General features: G+C 34.3%; 1 protein-coding gene across 1 annotated transcript; it reads left to right on the top strand.

Moving 5' to 3' along the window:
• Nucleotides 1-16,687: 16,687 nt before the first annotated feature.
• Nucleotides 16,688-23,070, top strand: LOC121410294 (signal peptidase complex catalytic subunit SEC11A). The gene is made up of 5 exons (XM_041602288.1): nt 16,688-16,821; nt 20,347-20,456; nt 20,922-21,071; nt 21,519-21,696; nt 22,323-23,070. The coding sequence occupies exons 1-5, from the start codon at nt 16,771-16,773 to the stop codon at nt 22,371-22,373; spliced, it is 540 nt and encodes a 179-aa protein (XP_041458222.1). The 5' UTR covers nt 16,688-16,770; the 3' UTR covers nt 22,374-23,070.
• Nucleotides 23,071-27,276: the final 4,206 nt, after the last annotated feature.

Raw genomic sequence — 27,276 nt, 5'->3', positions numbered from 1 at the left:
GATATTCTGATTTGGAGGAATTTAGGGCAAAATTCTCATTTCATCTCCGGAAAACGACGATAGAGTGAGAATGTGAAATTTACGTGACACATGCTGATCGACGGTAATCATAAGTTCACATTAAAAATCATCAATATTTGTTTGATTTGATACGTGTCTTCACTGTATTTTAACTTCAAAATGGATTTTGGAATTTATGCTCGTATCCAGTGTTCCGAGCAGCGAAATTCAAATTCCAGCGGTACGCCATCCAATGCACTGCCGGTGTCGTCGGCAATGCGAACCCAGTCCCGCATCGAAGTACGTGGAATGGTGTTCGCTGCTTTTGCTGCATTTGACATTATCTTCAATGTGATTGCAATGTTTCTTGGCTATTTTAAACGTTTAGTAGTATTTGTTCCAAATGACTTTCATATGACTGGAGTTACTGAAGTCCACTTAATAGCCAGATCGATTTTTTATTTGGTGGTATGGTAATTCTGATTTCTATTTTTTATTTTGAGGGGGGGGGTCTAATCTGGGGTGTCATTAATTTTTTTTAAATCGTTTCTTGTAAAAATACAGACAAGTAGGCCCCTAATGTTTATTCGAGGGTTCTTTTTAAACATGTATTTTAAAATCCTTGGCTTTAAAAATTAAGAGAATATTTTATTTTTTTTAGTTCTATTAATCTATCAGTAGGCCCAGGGGCATTCATTATTATGAAAAATTGAAAATAGGTACATTATCCTGAAATAAGTCACCTTTCTTCTCTTGTGTGTGCTCGTTGTGTACAAAGTCAATGGGAGAGGAAAGAAGTCACCGCCGCTGACGAAATGCCCAGTGAATGGAGTGGTGAAACCAGGATAGTGCCCCTTATTTATTAATTATCAAAAATATAATTATTTTACATTTTACTTCATTGATGTACAAAGACTCTGTTTATCTATTCACGTAGTGGTACAGAATTTTTACAATAATTAAAGATAAAAATAAATTGTTTTGTCATGGCTGTACGCAACAGGGGTGCGAGGGGGGGGGGTTATTACCACAAAATTCACGAAACATGTTCACAAAATCTTCAATGAAACAAAATGCAAAACTGCCCCAGTATCATCTCCCCTTAAGAGTTTCTTTGACAATTGCGTGTGTCCTGTATCCACCGGCTTCAGAAAAATATTACTTCTGCTTAGAGTCATGGTTTTTAATCTTAAGATTTTTGCAATTCAAGAACTGGGTGAACAGTTCATTGAGACCGTGTTGTGTAACTAATTACAGCTTTTTGCTCAAGATGGTGATCTTGTCTTCTTTTTAAAATTTTTTTTTATGTGGGTGTAGCCTCTAGATTGAGCCAACGTAGCTTATGATACTGATATTTTATGAGGATCAGTTTGGTAAGAGTGTGTTGACAGTTCTATGAAGTTGGATTAAAATACATTGGAAATATTTTTACGTGTGGCCCTTCACAGATGCAGACAATGAAATCTTGAGGATTTTTTTTTTCATCAGCGAAAATTCAACCCTTGGCCTTGAGAGGGTATATCACGTACACCTTTATTTCTGACCATGAGCAAGATGATTTTAATTTCAATTTTTATCAAATAAATATAAATTATTAACCTTAATCAATTACCTTAGTTATATATTTACATGTACATTACCCAAATATCTATTTTTATCCCCTTCATCCTATTATTTCCCCCCGTTCTTCTCCATCCCCCCCTGCCCCACTATTGGAAAGTCACAGCGTGCGTTTGCCCCCTGCCTACTCCCTCGTAACGCCTCAGTTATTTCAATGTATAAGCCAAAAGATGATTTAATTAAGATCAGGTTAATTAATTGAATATTCAATGAATGAACAGAATAAACTAACACATTTGTCATCAAATCATTATAGGGAAAGTTACGTAATAAATGAATGAATGAATTATTTGGTACAGATGAAGATAAAATTTATTCATTGTAATGAGACAAATTAAAGTGAATAAATAAAATGATTAGTAAGTAAAAAATTTATGACAAAGACATTGGTTCACATGTTGCCCTAAGAGTCATCAGATGAGTGCAGTCAATGTGATACGGGAGTAGACATTGACTGTTTTGGCTGGATTGAGAGGGATGAATGGTGGATATCTGATTAAATGTACAATATTACATCTTAATAAACCTTAAATCTAATGAAATTATTGATTCATGCAACGCTCTAAATATATCTTTTAGCTATTTTAATTCCATAACCATGCATACAGACTCAGATTCATTCTTCAACTTGAGAGTTGAGCTCAGCCCCCGAGCTCAGCCCGCACAGCCCATTTACGCCCTTAAAACCATACACAGAAAATCACGTATGGGACGCCCAGAGCAGACGACGTGCTTCCATAGAGCCGCGTGTATTACGCCTTGCAACTGTGCGCAGCAAGGCCTTACAGGGTCACGCAAGAACACGAATTCCTTTTAAGAAAAAAGTGATGGATGGGATTTAAGATCTGATTTGTATCAGCTAATAATCTCTCATTTCGTTGATTTAATTTGTTAATCTGGAAAAACTATGGTTTTAAAAGAATAAACCATAACTTTCGGGGTAAATTTCGCTTACTTAAAAAAAGTCGCACGAAACCGGAAGTTTGGACGGCTGAGGTAAAATGCTTCTCAAGAGATAGTTTAGTGGAATTGAATGTTGTTACTTCTAACGGTGGTAAAATATGTCTGTAATGAAAATATTATATTGCTATACGATGTTGAAATCCATTTCGGGATTTTATATATGAATTAATCTTTGGGCAATCTCGGAAGTCTTGGTCGTAAAAATGAGCGTGAGTAATTTTTGATCTTCACTAGGATGCGCGCCCTCTTGTGCGCCATTGTAGATACATTACCCGAGCGCTTCTCCCATCTCGTGCACATACGTGGGTACACGCACGGCCGCGGCCGGCCGGTGTCATAATAATTGGATCGGGCAGCCAATCGAGTCCGGAAGAACTAATCTGCGGCTCTTTTATCCGCCGATTTGTTCCTAGTTTTGTTGTGTGATGCGATCGTCATAGCCGATTTGTTCCGACCAGGTGATTTGTTCCTATACGCCGTTCATGTAACTTTGACACTCCTTCAGCAAAAATGTGAAATTCCGTACAGTCAGTCGGCAAGCCCCTGAATAATGAGCAAGATTTATCCTCTCGTGGCTGAATTCATGTAACTGCAAAATCTCGTATTGTGAGACTTTCTTTCTCAAAGAATTTAACCACTTTCTCCTTGAGTAAAATTGATTATTTTTGTACCATCTTTTTGTACTCTTTTATATTGGTCATTTTTTTTAAATAAAATATTTTGATAAATAAGTTATTTTTTTACCTGAAAAGATGCATCAAACAGAATTTTCTTCCTCTCAAGTTTTTCACTGGCAAATTCTGCAACATAAATATTTTGTGTTTCAGGCACAAACATGATTTATATCATCAGAAAGCTCAAACTCTATACTTTCTTACAATGTCACTCTTGATATGTGGCATCTTTTAGATGGGTCAGCAGCCAGCTTTCTCCATAAAGATGCAAGACGAGATTTCTAAAATTTCTGAGTAACATAAAATTCAGAGTTCTGATTGGCTGAATATTGTTTTCACAACAACAGGCGCGGGTAATTTGAAGAGATTACCACATAGTGAGTGTGACCTTGCAGAGGCCCAGTGTGGGGAACATTGGAATTTGCGTGGGTGCATGTGTGTTTTCTATGACCAATCAATGCGCACGGCAGTATTCTTGTATATCGAAAACTTGCATACAGTGTACCGGACATATAAAAACATAGCAGACGACGTTTGCAGACCTCGCGATCATCGTATGACTAGTGGTGCAGAATGTTCCATTGCGGCTTTATGGGGGAAATAGCATTACAGAGGGATAAAAGGTCTTCACAAATAATGTTTCAGCGTTGATCCGCAATATCTTATGTCGATTTCATAAATTATCCTTACATTTAACATCATTTAAAGTGAAATGAATAAGCAAACTTAAATTTCAGACTTACCAATGCAGTGATAAGCTAGGATGCACCCCTCGTATACATAATGGACCCGTCACAACATTCAGAGACATATCCAATTCAGAGAATAAAATTGATTTTTGTTGGCAAAAATAATGGTATCTGATATATTTATATCCATAGTTCGGACTGACAAGGTATATATATTTATATATTCCTAATAAAATGTTCAGCACTGCAATGGAAAGAGCTAGAAAACCGCTGTGACTCGAACAACACACCGACGTACACAAAAGCTCTGTCCAGCCCTATGTGTTGAATGCACGTCGAGTGTAGGTTTGCTCTTCGGACATCAGTATCACAAAGAAAATCTCCTCTGATTTGATGATAAAAGTGCACTATTTCCTTATTAACCAATCTCCATGGTTCTTTCATGAGTATTAATTTGCCTTATAATGTGCCCTTTATTATAATCTGGGCGGAAATTCTTGATACCATCACCCAACGATGTGACGACGGATGTAATCCACCCGGGTACTATAAAAATGTCCCCCTAACCCATTATCCCAATACATATTCCTGACTATGGATGGTTTTTAGTGATTTTAATGTAATAAAGTGCCATATTTCCCACCAATTGAATGTAAAAAAAAAAATATTGTCATCTGATAGAAGAAGTTATTAACATTCATTTCAGGGGGCCGGGGGGGGGGGCGGAAATTCTATCTGAATCAACGCTTGTCCTTGATACACATTTGTTTGTGAAAAAGGGTATGATGCAAGGGAATTCTGCGTGTTATAAAATTAAGGGTGCGCGCGTGCAGCGAGGACCTTCTGTCCGCTAGTTTTCCATATGAGTTTTGAGCTGCTAAATTTTTTTTTTTTTTTTTGCAGGAGTTTCTGCATTTTATTCAGAAATCAATGATAGATTAACATGTTCACATAATTGAATGAATACAAATTAAATGCGACAATTTAAAAGATACAATGTAAATAATACAAACAAGACTGGTAATTAAATCATACCTAAGCATGTGATATAGTTCGGTAAAATACAGGGGCCAGCTATTATAAGCACAGAGGTGCTTGAAGCAATAGCAGCCAGGAGAGGGGGCTACATGAAAACCATCATAAATTATATTTGATAAACTGATCGTCACGAAATATAAGATTTATATATATATATATATATATATATATATATATACATATTGGTATATAAAAAAAAAATGGTAAAAAGAAGTGCAAGTGTGTGCACGTGGGTGAGTGCAGGTGAATTAAATTAGGTATACTTAGAAATAAGAAATTTTTTCAACGAAGCTTTAAACGAATAGAGAGATGTACATTGTTTTATATCATGTGGCAATGCATTCCAAATGTCTGGGCCACGGTGGCGTATCGTCTTATGAGCGAGTAATATTCTTGGGTTGGTTAAGTGGAGATCTGTTGAATGCCGTGTTGGATAATTGTGAATGTCTTTGTTGTAAACAAAAAAATTGCGAAATGGAATCGGGATTGTATTGGATGAAAATTTAAACATAAATATGGCCGTTTGATAAATGTTAATATCTTCAATTTTTAATGTTTTTAAGTTGTGAAATATTGGATCAGTATGTGCAATGAAATGTGAATGAGTACATATGCGGAGTGCTTTCTTTTGGAGACGGAAAATCCTTTCTATTTTTACCTTACTACCATACCCCCATACTAAGTTGCAGTAAGATAAGTGAGATAAAACGAACGAATTATAAAGCATAAATAATGATTTTTGGGAGAGATAATATTTTAATCTGAACAGAATTCCTATTCCTCTGGATGCCATCATGCAAATATTGTGAATGTGACTGTTCCAGGTTAAATTTGAGTCAATCCATACACCTAAAAATTTGGTTTCTTGTTTTTCAATGATAGGGATGTCATCTATGTATATATTAAGGAACATATGTTTAGTTTGAATGTGTTTAAAATACATAAAATTTGTTTTGCTTATATTTAGGGAGAGTTTATTAGCTTTAAACCATTTTGATAATTTCTTTGATTCTAAATTAAGTGTCGGGACGAGTATACTTAAGTCTTTGTGGGAATAGAAGACATTTGTATCGTCTGCAAATAAAACATATTTTAATTCTCGAGATGCATTTACCATATCATTCATATAAATCAAAAATAGCAAGGGACCTAAAATCGATCCTTGTGGTACTCCACATTTCATAGTACAAATATTGGATGTGTTTGATTTGAAAGAAACATAATGGCGTCGATTACTTAAGTAATCTTTGAACCAAGTGAAAACAACCCCCCTGATTCCATATCTCTTTAATTTAGAAAGTAAAATGCGGTGATCCATAGTATCAAATGCTTTTGATAAGTCCATAAAAACCCCAACATTGTGTTCTTTTTTAGAGAGAGAATCAGATATTTTGTCGAATAATTGTAAAATTGCATAATTGGTTGAGTGATTCTCTCTGAAACCATATTGATTTGGAAATAATATATTGTTATTGTTCAAAAAGGAATACAATCGTTTGTAAACTACTTTTTCAAGAATTTTAGAGATACTCGGTAATAAAGATATTGGTCGGTAGTTGGAAGTGAGACATGGGTCATCTTTCTTATATATTGGTATTATTTTTGCAATCTTAAGTGAATCGGGAACAATGCCATGATACAGAGAGAGGTTAAAAATATGCATGAGCGGTGAAGCTATAAAGTGAATTATTTGTTTTAATAAACAGACACTTATTCCATCATGCCCTAAAGATTTAGTTGGTTTCAAAGACCTAACAATTTCTAAGATCTCATGAGTGTTAGTCGGATTAAAAAATAAAGAATGTTCCGGAAAGTCGTTTAAGTATTCAGAAAAATCATTATCATTAGATACTATTTTTGAAGCTAAATTTGGACCGATATTATTGAAGAAGTTATTAAAGGCATTAGCAACATCATTTGGGTTTCGCAAGTGTTGACCATTTTCTACGAAATTGATGTTATCATAGTTTTCTTTTTTCTTACCTAAAATCTCATTTACAGAATTCCATAATGAATTTTTATTATCTTTGTTATTTTCAATTTCATCAGAAAAGTAAGATTTGCGAGCTCGGCGAATAACTGAAGTTAATTTGTTGCGGAATTTTTTGTATTTATTTATGTTTTGAATTGTAAGCGATTTAATGGATATTTTATAAAGTCTATTCCGAGTGAATATGGATTTAATTATACCTTGTGTGACCCACGGTTGTTTGTTCTTCTTTTTACTCGATTTAACTCTTAGTAATGGCACGTTTTTATCATAATAATAAAGAAGTTTGTTTAAGAATATTACATAAGAGTCATTTGCATTTTGTTCTAGGTAAATATCATGCCAATCTTCTTCAGCCAAATCTACCTTAAGGGATTCTATATTACGTTGGGTTTCATTCCGTCTGGTTATGTTTTCTTTGTCCCTAGGTTGGTGAGGGCGTTTGTCATTTGGATACATTGCAAAAATAGGCAGATGGTCTGAAATATCATAGTATATTATTCCATTATCACTTTTATCAAGTGCATTAGAAAAAATATTATCAAGTATTGTATTTGATATGTTAGAAATTCTAGTTGGTTTATTAACGAGATGTTGTAATCCAAATGATGATAATAAATTAGTAAAATGTTGACCTATTGTAGTATAGGGAAATGACAAATCAATGTTAAAGTCGCCCATGATATAGATTTTTTTGTTTTCTCGAGAAACTGATTCAAGACTAGATTCCAATTCATTTAAAAATATGTCAGCATTATTGGTTGGGGGTCTATAGATTACACCGATTATTTTATTCTTATTTTTAGCGTTAGAAATTTCAATGAATAAGGATTCCACATTTTGAAGTTCAATATCATGTCTTACTTTGTAATTAAGATCTTTATGTACATAGAGAGCGACACCTCCTCCCTTACCAACTTTTCTATCTATATGGAGGAAATTGTAATTATCAATGTTGTAAATTGGAGGAGACATTGGATGCAACCATGTCTCCGTGAGACCAATAATAGAAAATGGAAATGTGTTTAATGTGGATAAAAATTCGCAGAAAGTATCAAAATTTTTTTTTAAGCTTCTTATATTTAAATGCATTAAACTAAAGTAGTCGGGAATATCACTTTGAGCTAATTTATGAAAAGCCTTATTAAATTCACTGGCTGTATAATATTTGCACTGGGGTGAAAAGGTTTCCCCGTTTAGTACGTCTGCTCTATTGAAAGAGAATAGATAAGATTCTGTTTGCAATCGTTGAAGTATCCGAGGTGCGTGGTGCATGTGAGTGCAAATAAGGGTGTATGCCAGAAGCATTGAAGAAAGTGTTATACATGTTCACTTATGTGTGACGATCTGACAGACTCGGGCTGGTGCTTACATCATTGTTATTAAAACAAGTTATAAGGTGGATCTTTGAAGATATTGATATATCTTTATATGAATGTACTTGGCCTATGAAAAGCTGGCTGCTGACCAATACATCTTCTTATAAAAATTATATCATATTAAAGCTTAGATCTTCAGCTTTATCATGATCTAAACATTATTAAGAAATTAAGTGTGAAAACAGCAACTTATTTTGTTGCATGAAAACAAATATTTTGTTTCATGTTTTATATCAAAAGTTTTCCCTATATTACAACATTCTTTTAAAAATCCAAACACATGACCTAAAAGAATGATTCTTCTTTACAAGGATACCAAAAACATGAAATTTGGTCAATATTTAGAGCAGCTAGCAATGGCCGAATAAAAAGACTGTTTTGGTTCGCACCAAGCTCATTAACAATGCAAAAACCCTCTAGTCATGAATATCACTTGGATAAAAGAAGCCACTTTTTCAGGGCTTGCCGACTGACTGCGTAGTCCTTTTCAACCAATTGGCCATTCCAAATCAACCACACCCACAGAACAGTAGACCTACAGTTGCCGATTCGAGAATCTTATTTTAATTGGGACACAGAGTATATGTTTTCAAAATATATAATTTACAGGTACGCATTATTTTAGCACACTTCCAATTTATTGATTAGGCCTACAGTTGTGTGGGGCCACTAAGCTATATTCACGATCAAGTGCGGCCTTTGTACGCCTGTGCTATTCGGGGTGTAACTTTTTATATATATATTTATGTATTTATTGGTATAAAATCAATCTCAAATCAATCAAAATATTTACAAGTGATCCATAATTGAAAACAATCATATACATGTACATATAATTATACAAAAAAGGGTGTGAACTTAGATAGGTCTTCATTCTCAAGTAAGAAACCGGGGCAAGAAATAGGATGGAATGGCGACTGCAGGGTGTGCTGGGCTCGGTGTAAAAATGGCAGAGGTAAAAATAGCAGAGGTAAATATGGCAGAGGTAAATATGGCAGGGGTAAAAATGGCAGAGGTAAAAATGGCAAAGGTAAAAATGGCAGAGGTAAAAATGGCAGAGGTAAATATGGCAAAGGTAAAAATGGCCGGTCTTAAACCCCCATGCAATTGTCAAAAAGCCCCCGCATATACATATAGATTAAATTGGAAAGGTTGTGAGAAGACAACAAAAAATGGAATAATGGAAAGGGTAACATTAATTTTTAAAATCATGGATAGATCGTCTGCACCAAATTCCCAACCCTTGGGTAAGTGTATGTTGTTTTGTCCAGGACTTAACTTACTTTGGCCTTCCCGTGTCAATTGCTCTTCTAATATTAAAATATGAAACACTTTGGATCCCAAGCAGAAGCGGAACTAAAGGGGGGTTGCACCCCCCCAAAAAAAAAAAATCCGGGGACCATTTTTTTAAATCTTATCTTTTTTTTAAACTTAATTTTACAAATTTTCATGGGGGTAATTTGGCAACGACCTCTATACCAAAAATAGTGGTGTTTTAGATGCAAGAAAACGCCATTTTCACACACAGATTTTCAAAAATTACTATGGGAGGGGGACACACCCTCCTCGCTCGCTCGATCCGCTCGCTTGGACTCGGTCGCTACGCTCCCTCGCATACCACCCTAACTCCCCCCTTTTATAAAAAGCTGGATCCGCCCCTGCCAAGTATTGTACTTTATTCATTAAAGGGGAAGTTTACCCTTGCGCATGCAGGGCGTCAAATTATTTTTTCTTCCTCAGGAGCAAGTTTTAAAGCTCAAAGCTTCCTCAATCAGCAGGTAAAAAACAACCAATTGTGGTCGATTTTTCATAATCAACATTATTCTGAAATGTCTACATTTTTGCGCATTGTGAAGAAAGATACAACATGAGTTACATATTCACATAGTTGTACTGTTACAAAGTCACCCCAATAATACTTGATAACTTATGTGTAGACTTTCAGTACTCACTTTGGCTTTGTACTGTTACAGGTAGTGCATGAGCATCTAAATGGATGAAAGATCCATTCTCAATCAGAAACTATTAGTTTAATGATGGAGTTGGGTCGTTTAGACCTAGAGGTACAATACACCTTTCCAGCCTGGACGTTGGGACTTCTTACTGATACAAACTTACAGTATTTATTCAAACACAAATTACCTTACATGATACATTTGTACATGTCATATAAACTAGCTTATGCTTATTATTACATGATACATAATATCGGATATATATCAGAATCTCAAGTATCAATTAATAGATAAATAACATTGTTTTGCGCCTATACTCAATTTCCTCACTCAGACCTGTCCTCACCTCACTGGCACTGTGCAAGTGCAAGGTAAAATATGTATAAAAAATCCAGAATAAGTGTGCTCAGTATTACTGAATTACTCTGCTACGTTTTGCAAGCTAGTCTAGACGTAACTAAATGAATGAAAATATGGCACTTTTTTCTAAGTCTCACTGGCACTGTGCAAGTGCAAGGTAAAATATGTATAAAAAATCCAGAATAAGTGTGCTCAGTATTACTGAATTACTCTATACGTTTTGCAAGCTAGTCTAGACGTAACTAAATGAATGAAAATATGGCACTTTTTTCTAAGTTTTCTCTTTTCTTCTTTTTTCCTCCTCCTCCTCTTCCCCTTTCTTGCCTTCCTCTTTTCTTTCTTTTCCTCTTCCTCTCCTTCTTTTTCCTCTTCTTTTTTTCTTCTCCTTTTTCCCATTTTTATTTTTTCTCATAATTATGAAGGCACAATTTCCTCAATTTCTTCTGTTGCTTCCTGGGAGCGGTGCTCCCCACTCCCGCACAATTTGACATCCTGCCCTTGCGTAAAGTTTATTGTAAAAATAGCAGGAAAAAATAATAAAATCATTATGGTGACGGTTTTAGCAAATCCATCCAAGATTTTAAAGAAATTATTAAAATTTATATGTAAATGGTGACGTCATTTGCGAGCAGCTTTCCCGTATGGGAAAGCTCTACCGGGTGTGATTAAAAAAAAACCCAATGAAATGTCATTATTTTGCTTTAAAAAAAGGAAGACGGGTTTTTTTTATTGTCCTTTGGTGTATTAACAGACAAATAATATATATCACAGATCAAAAATTTTAACTTCTAATAAATTTCTTAAAACCTTCACCAATAGCGAACTTCCCCTTTAAAAGAGGTCGATAGAATGGTACCTTCACTCCTAAAATGTCAGGCAACGTTATGTCCACAACAATTGGTTAAAAAATCATTCCACCAATAGGCCTATACTGTGTAGAGTCACACAAAGCACACATTATTGGTTTAAAACTACACAGAATTGAATAAAGTTTTAACCAACAGTGACTACATATTTCCAAATTCATGCGGTTTAAACTTGTTTAAAACCCTGACATTCACTTGGACTAGCTGCGATGAGCTATTACTTAAAACACTGAACACTATAATTGCTACAATTGCATTATTTACATTAAACTATGAGTCATATATATTCGATGATCCATTATGATGTGGAAGTAAAGAAAATTACTTTTATTACAGAATATTTATTATTTTTCTGTTATGCAAGTGGTTCTAAGTAATCTCAAACTTGAATATTTTAGTGGGTTAATGGCAGCGCATATTGTTTACATTAAAAAAATCGTTGAGTTTGCATGCCTTTTGAAGCGCTGTTCTACTTACGAACAGGCCAAGATAAATCCTTTCCTTACTTACTAATTGAAATAATTTTGGCAAAAAAAATGAGTTTAATCATATCAACAATAAATTAGAAACCTAATATAATGATGAAAAACAAGACAAATAATACGTAATTAGTTCATATAAAGCTCACTTTCATCGACAAGAGTCCGTTCAAGGTCAAAATGCTCTCTCTCTCTCTTCCTTGTTGTTGTTGTAGTAGCATGTCATCTTTACCTCTATCATTTTTGCTTTTGCCATCTTTACCTCTGTAATGTTTAACTCCGCCATTTTACCCCTTCCATTGTTCTGCCATTTTTGCCTTTGCCATTTTTACCTTTGCCATTTTTACCTCTGCCATTTTACATGGCACCGATGTGCTGAGGGTGGGGGGGGGGGGGTAAAGCCGGGTATATAAAGGCACTATTAAAATGGAACACCCTATTCATTTTTTTGTAAATCATGAAAAAGGATGGGTAATACAATGCAAGCGCAAAGCGCGAGCAGAAAATTTTTGATGTTCTGATCTGAAACTGGATAATTTTAGCACGTTTTGAATAAAGATCAAGCTGCATATTTCGATAAACATGTGAGCACGTGTTTCAGAGTTAGACAGATTCTGGGCATTCTGAATACATTTTATTTCTTATCATAAACATCAATAATGCGAGCGCGAAGCGCGAGCGGAAAATGTTTGATCCGGTATGAAAAGGATGAATTTAAGCACTATGTAGGGGCGCATTGTGAAGTGGATGTGGATGTGGATAGCGAGTGCGAAGCGCGAGCCCTGGCGCGAGCTGATATGTTTATTATTATTTTGACCTAGGATCTGGACATTCTGGTCCTATAAGGACAATTTGTCATCATATGAAATGATGACTATCTTCCTATTCCTCTTCCTGAATGCGATATGAAACTTGTCTATATTCCTTTTTGAAAAAGGGACAATTTAGTTATTAGAAATTGTTGAGTCATATTAATTGAGGGGACATTTTAAGCACTAACTTTTGTAATCATGATTAGGATTTAGGAGTTGGTATATTTGTAAAAAATTAATGCGATCGCAAATTGCGAGAAACTGTCATAAAAGGGAAATTTAACTAGTCTGTTATATAATTAATATTTAAAGAATCTTATGGAATAAACAAAGACAATATGTAGGCCTACTTGGCAAATCATATAATGCGAGCGCACAGCGCAAAACAGCTGCAAATGATATACATAAAATGGACATTTTACCTTGCACTTTACAAAATCAATTTGTAAATCAAACAAAATATTGAAAACTCGATGTCTGAGCTGAAATATACTTTGTATATTGACTTTAAAACTACAGAACAAAATATGTAAATCAACTAAAAGGCAATGCGATCGCGAAGCGCAAGCTAAAACTTAATATTGTGGCATGAAATATTTTTTAAAAAATAATTCCCAAGACTTCCCCTGACCTTATTTAAAGGACAAGTCCACCCCAACAAAAACTTGATTTGAATAAAAAGAGAAAAATTCAACAAGCATAACACTCAAAATTTCATCAAAATCGGATGTAAAATAAGAAAGTTATAGCATTTTAAAGTTTCGCTTCTTTTCAACAAAATAGTTATATGAACGAGCCAGTTACATTCAAATGAGAGAGTTGATGGCATCACTCACTCACTATTTCTTTTGTATTAGAACTTGTATTTTATTATATGAAATATGAAATATTTCAATTTTCTCGTCATTGTCATGTGAAATGAAGTTTCATTCCTCCCTGAACAGGTGGAATTCCATTATTTTAACATTTTGTGCTTCAGGCAAGGAGGTCCTAATCGTCAAATTCGTAAAAATTGAAATATTGTATAATTCAAACAATAAAAAACAAAAGAAATAGTGAGTGAGTGACATCATCGACTCTCTCATTTGGATGTAACTGGCTCATTCGTATACTAGTAACTATTTTGTTGAAAATAAGCGAATAAGCGAAACTTTGAAATGTCATAACTTTCTTATTTTACATCCGATTTTGATGAAATTTTCAGCATTGTGCTTGTCTGATTTTTCTCTATTGATTCAAATCAACATTTCTCTGAGGTGGACTTGACCTTTAAGTTATTCACTTGTCTCCCTTCTCTTATATTTTTCCTCTTCTTTTCCCTCCTTTCTTTCCCATTCTCTTTCTTTTTTTCCTTCTTTCCCCTTCTTTTTCATTTTTTTTGCTCCGCCAATAGGGGGGGGGGGGACGGGGGGGGGGGGCCATCGGCCCCCTGGATCCGCCTATGGTAGTGTTGGTGGTGGAGATGATGATGATAGTGGTGGTTTGTCCCCGGTTTGTCATGATGATGGTGCTGGTGCAGATGATGATGATGACGGAGATGAAAATGATGATAGTATGGTGATTAGAATTAGATTAAGAATCAAATCATAATATAAGAATTAGGAAGAAGCCTTTATAAAGAAAATTGAATATATTGATATAATCACATTTTTTAAGGTTCGTCTTAAATGAATAGAGTATATGATTTCGTGCTTTTTGCAAGAGAAATCAATAATATTGATTTATGTATTGGTAATTCAGGATCGATATGGTAAAAAAAGTGAAATGGTGTACCAATCTGTTCGTTAGTCCGAAATTGAACCTCATGAAATGTTCTTAAATCCGAACATTAAGGTTTCTTTATACGAAATGAAAATCAAGTTAGTTATACCGACAGCTCATAATAGCCGAATATGAATTTTGAAGGATCGATAGTCCTATACTTAAAAGGTTAGGAATTCCAGCGGCCTGTTATAGTCCGAAATTTAAATATTTGTTTGGTTATATCGAAGGTTTGTAAATCTGAATGTGAAATAGGGTTCGCTATTACCAAATTGAATAAAAACGATATATATATATATATATATATTACAGATAGTCATTATTTTACTCATACTGATCCTCTTTTTAACAAACTTAAAATCTTAAAAGTCACGACTTGTACTATTTGCAAACGGCTTGTTTTGTGTTTTTAGCAATGTAGAAGCTCCTACCTCAAATATTAAATGATTATTCGGTGTATAGATATTTTTTGATAGGTATAATTGTCTAACTCTCATGAGCTGAATATCCCCTCCTGGGTTATCAATTTTCTCGAAGTAGGCCTACTATGTGTTGTCATAGTGGACCTGTTTTATGGAATTCTTTGAACCAAGATATGAAGCAATGCCCAACCTTAAGTAACTTTAAAAGGAAATATAAAATATTTTTATTGAATTGTTACATTAATAGGTAAATTCAACTCTTTGCATGTTACCCCCTTCTCCACCCCCCCCCCCCCCCGATCAAATTCCTTTTTTGTGTAGGGTCTATGTTTTTGTTTTTTTTTTGGTTTCTTTTCTATTTCTATTAAATCATTATCTATTTAATCTTGCAAAACAGGCCCATCCCGCCCCCCCCCCCCGGGCAAAAAAATAATATTTTGGTCGTCTGTTTTAAAACATTGCATTGTCATAAACTTTTCATTTTCGGAATAACGAACCTTCAGACGAATCTTTTTTTTTCTTCTTCTTTCTGATTATCGAACATTCGAATGACAAACCTTAATGGCAGTTCGGACCCAGTAGTGAGAAAATTCGAAATAACATACCTAAGTTTATTTTGGATCTAAAAACTTTCAAATTAAACCAAGGTAGTAAATGAAAAAACTAGTAAGACGTGCATGAGTTAAGAGGGGGGGGGGGGTTGGTGAGTGTGGGTCAGGGGCGTAATAGAGTTCGATATGGCCAGGGGGGGTAAGAGCCAAAAATTCCCGGTCATATCATGGTATGATCAACAAACAAAGTTGTGCCCCGAGCATTAGGGCAAGCTTCATCGCGTGATTCTTTCTCTCTTTCCCCTTTTCTGTTTTTCCCTTTTTTTCCCGGTGAAATTCGCCAGGGGAAGGGGACAGCTGGCCCCCTGCCCCCGCCTATTACGCCACGGGTGTGAGTAACTTTAAGTAAGTATGTCAGTTAGTTAGTAATAGGGCTAGTAAGCAAGCAAGTGAAGTAAGCATAAGTACTAAGCACGTATGCAGGTAAGTAGGCCTAAGTAAAACAACATGAATACAGCACACCCCAAAGAGGTGTATCAACAGTGGCTTCATGTGCCCCCTCCCCCCAAATCAGCCATGCATACAGTCCTCCAAAATCAAAGAGCAGATATCATGGACAATTTTAGACATGTGATTTCCATTTTTAAATCACTTTTTTGTATTTTTTCCTTTAAATTACGATTTTTTTGCTCCCTCATCCCCACATCAGATGAAAAAGGGGATTCTAAACTTTACATTGATATGTTACTTTCTGTTGTATTTGTGATTACGTTATGGTAATCATCGACAATTCTTGGTTTCGTTTTATTTTTCTTGTGACGGACTGGCCATTGAGGATTTTTAAAGCTTTCCGCCTTCAAAACTTCTGTCCAATCACTTTTCAACACGGTCTTATTGGCAGAGGTTTAATGATCTGACATGAACAGATACCTAGCTATAGTATTAGACCGCTGCAGTCAGGCCATTATTCGATTTTTTTTCTGCAAAAATAATGGAATACGATTTAATCTTTGAACAAAGCAATTTTGGGGCTGATAGGATGTTCCTTAAAAAAAACATTTAAGAATAAAATGTAAGACTAGAGATCTACTCTGTATGATGCATGGTAATTGGACATGCGCGCGTGTGTTAATTGGGTAGACTCTATACCATACCGTCGATGTGAAGTTGTGCAGATGTTCGACGTATGCTAGCATATTCCCGATTGCAACATGGTGTCTCTCGAGTTTTTAGATGAAGTGAAGCGTATGAATAAACGGCAGGTATGTTTTTGGTGAATTGGAAAATGGATGTGTGGGAAGAGTTGTGGATATGTTTGTTTATTTGACTGAACGGAACCCTCAAATCGGCGGCCTTGTCTTTGTTGTGGTCCCATGTGCAGAGATTGATGTACGGTACCGGTATGGCTAACACACAGGGAGCGGGAATAGCCAGGCGGCTTCTCGAGGGTAAAAATCATTTACTAACGTAAGCTTACTTCCCGAGGGGGGGCACTCAGTATATACTGCATAGTGGGTATGTGCCGCGGAGGGGACCCCCATTTTTACACTCAAATTTCCGTTCCAAGGCATAGCATTTTTGCCTTGTTGAGAAAAAGAACAAAGAAAGCCGCTCCAAGAAAGCCCCAATGCAATGTCGCGTAACATTGGCGAAGAACAATAGGAACCAAGATGGCGGCGTAAACATCGGGCAAGTCTCATCCGTCTTGTCATGATAGGCCCATTTTTCTCAGGTTTTTTTAGCTAAAATTAGATGTAAAATTAGAAAGTTATGACATTTTAGATTTTTGCTTATTTTTCACATATATATATGGTGAGACTACCACATATCAACCACCTCTTTTGAAACCGACCACCTTGCGCGCGTTTAAATTACTGCGTATTACAAATGATACGCGCGGGAGATCGAGAGTAGGCGCAGTGTCCATAGAAATGGTAAGAATCGATTTTACGAGAAAAAAGGAAGCAACAAAAAGTATAAATTTAGTAGAATTAATCAAAATTGTATTGACCAGACCCAAACCCCGCTGAAAAACCAAGAAATCCGGCTTTAGAACAAATTTCCGTCGTCAATCGTCGAATCATGTACCGGAGCTCGCAATGGAAGTAGTGAGACGATCATTTAGCATGTTGACATCATAGAACTGATTTGGAAGAGTTAAAATTCTTCGCCACCGCGACAAGAATCGGCCGTGAACTTAGTGTATCGCGGGTGGTCGGTTTCAAAAGATGGGTGCAAATGAGCAAATATAAAATCGTCGTATTCGTTGTTCGTCGATATATACGCGGATTGAATCGGAGTCGCCGTACGAAACATGGGAATCTGATCTGCTTAATTTTCTGCACAAATGAGACGAAAACTGGGTAAAATTGATGAATATTTTCGCAGATACGATGCTTAGAACATTAGGTGGTCGATAAGGGGTAGTTCCAACCATACAACTCAGTGATATGCAAATGAAAGAGTCAGTGATGTCCCTCACTATTTCTTTAGATTTTTATTGTTTGAATTACACAATATTTTCAGATTTGACAATATAAATGATCAACTTGACTGAACCAAAAAAAGTTTAAACAATGGTAGTTCCACATTTTCAGGGAGGAATAAACTAGATTCCACATGACAATGAGTAGAAAGTTAAATATTTCATATAATAAAACACAAAAGTAATAGTGATGTCATCAGTCCATGATGACATCACTTATAACTTATGTGAAATTAAGCGAAACTTGGAAATGTCATAACATCCGATTTTGATGAAATTTTCAGCATTATGCTAGTTGGATTTTCTCTTTTTACTAAATATAATTTTTTGTTAGACATGGACATCTTAGGATATCATTTGTTGAGATGAACTCACTGAGTGCATAAGAAATATATGTAAAGATGTGGCATGTATACATAAGTTATGCATAAGATTGTGATTTGCTTTTCATTGGTACTCAACTAAAATGGAAAGTATTTTTCAAAGAAAATAGCAATTCTGTTAAAGAAGCAGATTTAAGAAAATCTGACAAACAATATGCATTATGTATTAATATAAATGTATTTAGGTCAAGGTCACTTCACCATATTTCTATGTTACATCAGAAATGGAAATATAAACAAAAAGGTATACCCAGTTGTTGTGTGTCCGGACGATCAATTTTAGAAAGTCATTTAGAAAGATTTACAAACAAATTTTCATCATTTTTTAGTACAAAATGTTAGAAAATATTATAAAGAACAAACTAGAAGATGATTACAATTATTGAATTCATATTTTTAGTGTAATCCAAAGACGAAAAGGAAGGCTTCAAAAATATAAAGTGTCCGGACACCTGACCCCCCATCCTATAATAAATCTCCAGGGTCAGTGAGAAGGGCAGTGAATGTGATTGCTTGTATGAATAAGCAGCAGTTGGCATCCACAGTCTGGACTTCCACCATTACATGTAGGCAGACTTGAATGTAGACTTGTAGTTCTTGTTTGAAAAATTGTCCCCCATTCTAGATAAAAATCAGCAAGTATACACAACAAAAAAGTAAGTACCCCCCTTCAACAAACATCAATAATTTCTGAACCAATGCGAGTTTTTGATATATTTTTACATGAGCGTGTAGGTAATTTTATAAGCTACCGTCTGAGTGAATGTTACGGACATATTTTACGTCATGCTTCAGGGAGCACCATCAAAAGGCAAAAATGTCACTTTTCAAAAGTCACAAGCCAAATATCATGACTTTGTTTCCATATTATTGGAACTAATTCCACATTCTTATGAAAAATAGTCAGAAGGCTTGTAAAAAGTACTTTCTAAAAAACAATACAACTTTTTGGCTAAATTTCACGGTTGAATAAACACAGGTCAAAATTTGCTATAATTGGATTTTTTACACATTTCCATCAATAAAAATGATAGAATATGATGACAGTTATTTTTTGGAAGAGTATCTTCAACAATACTCGTTGTTTCACTGTTCAATGGACATTTATTGAAAACAAAAAATACTGCATAAATGTATTCTTTTCCTAACGATTTCTCATGATCAGTTTAATTTATGGACAAATCAGTGGTGGATCCAGAATTTTAAAATGGGAGAGGGGCCTATAATCGGGGGAGCCACCAACATTTTCAAATAATAACATGATCCAACAAGTTGTAGAGGATACTACCATAAACCCCTGTGATGATATGTCACAATGCAGGGGCCGCGTAATGGTTTTCAAAGGAGGGGGTTACCATGCAAAAAAAATCATAATGGTATGGTAAATTTTACATTTTTGTACATGCTCTTGGAAAAAAGTGGGGGGGGGGGCTGCCCCCCCCCCCCCCCCCCCGCTTCCGCAGCCCCTGCAATATTGTGCTCACTCAACCATGAACAAATGATATCAAAATTGTGTGTGGAGTGGCTAAATGATGGATAGTAAAACAGTTATTAACACCATACAATTCACCTAAAACAATATTTGCCAAACTTTGTATTTGCACAATCTGAAAAACGACTCTTGTGACTTTCAAAAATTGTCATTTTTATTCAATCTTTAATTACTCATGCATGACTCAATCAATCAATCTCATTTTCCCCCAGAAATTGCATAATGAGTGTAGAAAACCACCTATGAAATATCATATCTCAAAAAAAATTATGTTTAAAAGTTACAGCAATTTGATTTAGGGGGGACTTACTTTTTTGCTGTGTATAGAAGTAATGAGTCATTCAATTATATATGCTTTTCTTGAAAATTTAACATTTCTGATTTTCTACCTATTTTATCATTTAAAAAAAATCTGTTCACATTACAGCTCTTTTACCAGGTGCTTAACTTTGGTATGATAGTGTCATCTGCACTTATGATATGGAAAGGCCTTATGGTTGTCACAGGGAGTGAAAGTCCAATTGTAGTTGTACTCAGGTAAGTACAAGGTAGAATAGACATTATGTGCAAATGGATCATCAGAAGTTCATTGAAAGTACCACAGATTTTAATAGTAAAGATGTCTTGTAATTGACAATATTACACTTACATTGATTTTATTTTTTCTAATGAGGAAGAAGTACAGCATGGAAATAATTGCCTTTTAACGATATTCAAAACCTATACTTTATCACTGAAGGTAGGGTAAATAATACACAATTATTGAATGTTAGTATTGCTGACATACTCTCTTACCATAATAAATATTACAGGTGTGTTGTAAAGGAACGAGAGATGCATATTTATCTCAAAGTTGAACTATGTGCATACTGCAATTACTTTTTTTTTATTCTTGAGTCAGAAATAAACCTTAATTGGAAAAATCATGATTACCTTTGGACTATGAACACTTTGTATTGTCAGTTCATTGCCATTTCTATATTGCTTCTATTACCTTTGCAGTGGGAGCATGGAGCCAGCTTTTCACAGAGGAGATCTTTTGTTTTTAACCAATTATCAAGAAGATCCAATTCGAGTTGGAGAGATAGTTGTTTTCAAGATTGAAGGCAGAGACATTCCTATAGTTCACAGAGTCCTGAGACTACATGAAAAGTATGTGTTCTTTCATCATATTTACAGCTTTTTAATTACCCATTCAAATATATCTCATTTCCCTTTTTGTCAAAGGTTTAGTCATCTTTGATTTCTTAAAGAGAAAATCATTCATAGTTGTTTCCTTTTCACATATACGTTGCAAATCGATGAATCAAACAGACTCTTTTTCAAATTATTCCATTATCCAGTGAAATTTTTAATGTTTTGGCTATTGATTATTATTTAATATCCTAACCTTGTGGATGCATACTGTATGCATTCATCTTTGAAGTAAAAAAAAATGGAACAAAAGTCACTTAATCATCATGAACCAATCATGATTTGGCTATCATCATCTTCGAAGAATACTTCATCTAGGAATATAGCATAACAGCTGTGAATTGTACAATTGTAATAAGTGATTGTGATAGTTGATGTTTGTGTTTGTCATTATTTTATCCACAGGGAAGATGGAACGGTGAAGTTTTTAACCAAAGGAGACAATAACATGGTTGATGATAGGGGACTATATGCCAAAGGTCAACTATGGCTTGAAAGAAAAGATGTTGTTGGTAGAGCAAGAGGTTTTGTACCCTACATAGGCAACGTCACAATAATGATGAATGATTATCCAAAATTAAAGGTAACCTTATTTCATAGATACATAAATTGATTGAAAAGATATTCCCCTGTAATTTTATTTTTAGCATGAAATACTGTTTTGCTGTGAAGAATTTTTTTTTTTTTGTTTTTGTGTACAAGTGTACAAACAATTATTTATTTTCTCATCACAAGAGTAATTATTTTTCATTTTCTGTTTTCATCCAGTTTAATGCGATGAATATGAATCCAGGCTGCGATATATTAGGCATTTAATATACCAAGCCTAATTTGATTCACAATCTCATTTTAGTTGCACATCTAAAGATTTATATTAAAGACCTTTCTATTCCTAGACGTTTTCTAACAGAAAAGCAGTGTGTATTCTACCATATTGTATCAGAAATATATATATGTTGTCAGACAAAAATTTTAGACATCCCATTAGGCAATCATATTGAAGTTATTTTTAATGACATTTAATGACATGCATTTTGAGTCTTATAAAACACCCCTTGTTCAGGGAATTGGGAGTTCATTCCTCACTTGATGTACCATTTTACCATCCTGTTGGAAGAAAAATATGGCTTTGTTAGGTGAAAACTCTACTTCCAAGATGCCATGATATTAATTGGGTTTATTTTTATATTCTTCCTTCATTCTTTGCAGTATATAATTCTAGCTGGCCTTGGCATATTTGTGTTGATACATCGAGAATGACATCATTCCCAGGAACTCTTGCCAATCATAGCTTATCCTCATCTTTGAGACAACTTTCTTCATGGATTTCATCATTTGTAGAGTACTGTCTAGATTGTAGTACACCTCCTTAGTATTTTCCATCTAGCTTTTATTTATGTTCATCATCTTCCTGTCTTCTGATTGTAACAGTTTGTACTGCTTGCTTGGTGCTTTGAAACACTTGTAACTAGTCTTAAAGTGTACCAAGAACCTGAAAGACTACTTTGTATAGTGCTAAAGTTCAAAGCCTGTCTGGTCCTTTATATTTTAGTATATTTTCAAAGATTGAATTCATTGTCAATGAAAATCATGAGTGTATCATATGTAAAACAAATGTGTGAAAGACACAATCTAAGATCTAACATTTGTTGCTAAAGTTTGCAATCCTAACATCAAAAGTTGAAAGTCCAGTCCTCATTTTTTTATCTCGCCTGCATGACATTGATTGTCACCAAGGTTTAGTTTTTGAAATGTCATCACAACCTTAAAAGTATAAGGACAAATATAATGAAACATGAAGATAGGGATAATCAAGTCTCAATAATTATGTAGCATGGGTTTTAGGTCATATAATCAAGGTCAAGGGTCATTTAGGGTCGATGATGAACGTTGACCATTTGTGGTATCAAAATCAAAACTTAAAAGACAAGTCCACCCCAACAAAAAGTTTATTTGGGGGTCATTCCATGCCAATTCACCCAATGAATGTGCAATTTTGCACCCGACCGTCTCAGAATTCGTTGTAATTTGGTATACATAAAATTCACCATGGCCCAAGCACAAAACAAAAAAAATTAGTCCAATCGGTCCGTCAATTCTCGCGCTACGGCCTGTCCTTTTCTCCTTGTTTTGACAAAAATGGGCGTGACCTTCAACTTTCAATGGCCACTGCGTTGTTACGTGTTGACCAATTTTCATGAAAGTGGTACCATTTGATAGGAAATTCAGAGAGGAATCCAAAACATGCATCGAATAATGTATTGGAGCAATTTATAAGGTCATTACCTTTGACCTTAACTATGACCTTGAGTTTGACCCCCGGACAAATAATTTTTTAACTTGATTTTCGTGTATGTTAATTATTGGTATGATATTGACAAAATATGTTAAAATCAATGATATTTTATTTCTTCACCTATAAAAACTCTTCCAAAGAAACCATGAAATTTCACTCTAGTCCCACACACTGATATTCATGTTGGTAAAGTGTTCACCAGTTACATGATTTCTTCCAATCTTAAGTTACAGCATGCAAACACATGAAAAGAAATTAAGCTTAATCAGTTTACCAATAAAAGATTAAACCTTTATGCTCATGAATAGGTATCTGTTTAGGCCTTTAATGATTCAGCAATATATATCATATACATATATATACATGTATATATTTTGATGATGAAAGTGAAGACTTTACTACCATGAATATATATGATATATATTGCCGAACATCAAAATGAATATATATTGATGAACATCAAAATGCCTAAACAGATACCTATTCATGAGCATAAAGGTTTAATCTTTTATTTGTGAACTGATTAAGCTTAATTTCTTTCCATGTGCTTGCATACTGTAACTTAAGATTGGAAGAAATCATGTAACTGGTAAACACTTTACTAACATGAATATCAGTGTGTGGGACTAGAGTGAAATTTCATGGTATCTTTGGAAGAGTTTTTAAAGGTGAAGAAATAAAATATCATCATTGATTTTAACATATTTTGTCAATATCATACCAATAATTAACATACACGAAAATCAAGTTAAAAAATTATTTGTCCGGGGGTCAAACTCAAGGTCAAAGTTAAGGTCAAAGGTCATGACCTTATAAATTGCTCCAATACATTATTCGATGCATGTTTTGGATTCCTCTCTGAATTTCCTATCAAATGGTACCAGTTTCATGAAAATTGGTCAACACGTAACGACGCAGTGGCCATCGAAAGTTGAAGGTCACGCCCATTTTTGTCAAAACAAGGAGAAAAGGGCGGGCCGTAGCGCGAGAACCGACGGACCGATTGGACTAATTTTTTTTGTTTTGTGCTTGAGCCATGGTGAATTTTATGTATACCAAATTACAACGAATTCTGAGACGGTCGGGTGCAACCACTGGGTGAATCCAGATGGAATGACCCTTGGATAAAAAGAGAAAAATCCAACAAGCATAACACTGAAAATTTCATCAAAATTGGATGTAAAATAAGAAAGTTATATTTTAAAGTTTCGGTTAATTTCACAAAACAGTCATACGCACATCCTGGCTGGTATGCAAATGAGGAGACTGACGTCATCGACTCACTATTCTTTTGTATTTTATTGAATGAAATATTCTAATTTTCTCCTCATTGTCAAGTGATACAACTATTAATTCTTCCCTGAACATATGGAATTAGCATTGTTTAATACTATATGGTTCAGTCAAGTTGGTCCTTATTGTCAAACCTTTAAAAAAAAGAAATATTGTATAATTAAAAAAAAACGGGGAAATAGTGAGTGATAGACATCATCGTCCGACTCACCTAGTGTGCATATCACTGTTTTGTGAAAAATAAGCGAAACTTTAAAATGTCATAACTTTCTTATTTTACATCTGATTTTGATGAAATTTTCAGCACTATGCTAGTTTGATTTGTCTATATTTATTCAAATCAGCATTTTCTTGGGGTGGACTTGACCTTTAACCAAAGTTAGGATTTTGGATTTTCAAGGTGATTCTTAAAATATAGGTCAATATTCCATGAAACTTACATGATTATCAAGATTTAAAAATAGATCAACATAGTTTTAGGTCCCTAAGCCAAGGTCAAAGGTCATTAATGGTCAATATACCTGTATCAACTTTATAAAGAGAAGATGTAACCAAATTTTAATGTAATCAAAATAATTTTGAAATCACATGTCTTTATTTTGTTTGACTTTGATGTTCCCACAACTACATCTGTTTATTTTATGTCACTAAGTCAAATGTCAATTGAGCTTTGAGCTCAATTATCTTTGATGATACATATTCATAAAACAGAGATTTGAAATGGGCCAACATTAATTTCCTATTTCATAAAGTTCTTTCCCTTAATTGTACTACTAAAAATATGTTAAGAACTTGTTCTTTGGGCGAAGAAAACCTTGGGTGATATGCTTATTTTAAGGGTTTTTAAAACATAAATTCAATGTTGTCTCGCCATTTAATAAATTGGCAATCTATTTAACTAATTTTGATTTGCCTATTTTGATTATTGCAATTTTTAGCTTTTCCATATTTTGAATCAGATATTTCAATATTTGCTTATCTTTGATTTCAAAGATTGGTTTCCTGTAAATGGAATTAGACTGAATAAGTTTTGAAATATTTGTAGTATTATGGGCTTGTCTTAATTTTTATCATGGGAAAAGATTCATCACTAATGCTTTACCTTTTTATCATCTTGTTCAAGTTTGGGTAAATGTACATTTGTTTCATTATCTGTTGTAAATATTATGTACACACGTAATTGAGTATTATTTCTTGCTGTCACTATCACAATATTGAACACATAATGTTTGTTTTTTCTTGTATTAGATAATTAGCAGGTTTAGATGTTATGTATCTGTGACCTGCTATTTTACTTGTTATGGAATGCATACTCTATCCCCATGTTGCAAAGTGGATATAACTCAGAAAATACAACTTCTAATCCTTTGTGACATCACATTTCAAGCAAAGCATCAACATATATGTATGGACAGTAAATTGATCCTGAAGTGATGTGAATAATTAAAGCATGCTGAGAGTGGGAGTTCTGTAAGAGTACTGTGAGCAGTTCCCTCCATCATGTGCATAGCAAGAATATTTTGCCAAATAAGTATGTCGCAAATTTATTGTCTAATACCACTTTGCTTGAGGAGTTTCAGAGTTTAATGCATCTTATTTTACATTGATAAGTTTTCATGCTGTTTGTCTGTTGGTATTTTGTAGGTAGATACATGTACAAGTTGAATCAAATACTGACAAAACAAATATTCCATTTGATTATCAGGTCAGAAGTAGTGAAGTATACCATCAAAGTTCTGGTATTAATATTAAGTTTTGCATATGGCTATAATCAGTTTAAAATGTGATATTCAGATACATTTTGTACAAGAAGCAAAGAGATGTTGGAATAATTGTGACATATTTAACTTGATGAATAGTAGACTTCCCAGTGTACGCATATGCACATTCACATAGAATCGGATTTCCTTAATAGATTTTCTTCCCCCCCCCCCCCCCCCCCCTCCTTTAACATGAGGTCCCGAAATAGTGTCTTTATTCTTTATTTTATTTAAGAATATTTCTTAACTTTTCACCTGTATTACTATCTGGGGTTACACATTTGCTATTGAAAAGGCACTTTGAATTTAGACTAAAATATTGATAAACATGTTAAATACAATTTAAATTTCTTATTTGGGTATTTTCATTTCATCAGGTAATATGAATTAATTGTAAAAGTGACTAGTTTGTATAAAAGCAAGATTGACCTGTAAATAACAAGATGAGATCATTATACATTTAGATATTATCTTTAATTTAATAATTACAATATATTTCTGTTCTGTCTATTTATTTGTTTTCTTCTTCAAACATTATTATTGTTACAAAACTAATTTGTAGAAATTGTCTTAAACAAGATCTGCCTTTCTAGGCACCTTGCAGAAATGTTTGAAATAATGCAAGAAAGTTTAGAGGTGTATTAAAACTAACCACAAGTTCTTTATGAAAGAAAGACTGCTCTTGGTAGATTTCATGGGATAAAGCATGTCTTAACGCATATACCTCTTGATATTACAATAACAATTAGAGTGCATTTTACAATGGCCTTCTGATCTGATTTATTTGAAAACACAAAAGTAAGATTTACTGTAT

This window comes from Lytechinus variegatus, chromosome 3, assembly GCF_018143015.1.
Source record: "Lytechinus variegatus isolate NC3 chromosome 3, Lvar_3.0, whole genome shotgun sequence".
NCBI classification, from domain to species: domain Eukaryota; kingdom Metazoa; phylum Echinodermata; class Echinoidea; order Temnopleuroida; family Toxopneustidae; genus Lytechinus; species Lytechinus variegatus.
Note: the sequence above shows the minus strand (reverse complement) of the source record. Positions and strands in the feature narration are given on the sequence as shown.

Bases quoted from the DNA above. Each gene is read 5' to 3' on its own strand.
- LOC121410294 (XM_041602288.1), top strand. From the start codon at position 16,771: ATGGTGTCTCTCGAGTTTTTAGATGAAGTGAAGCGTATGAATAAACGG. The intron at 20,457-20,921 runs GTAAGTACAAGG...TTACCTTTGCAG, and splicing joins CCAATTGTAGTTGTACTCAG to TGGGAGCATGGAGCCAGCTT. The intron at 21,697-22,322 runs GTAACCTTATTT...CATTCTTTGCAG, and splicing joins ATGATTATCCAAAATTAAAG to TATATAATTCTAGCTGGCCT.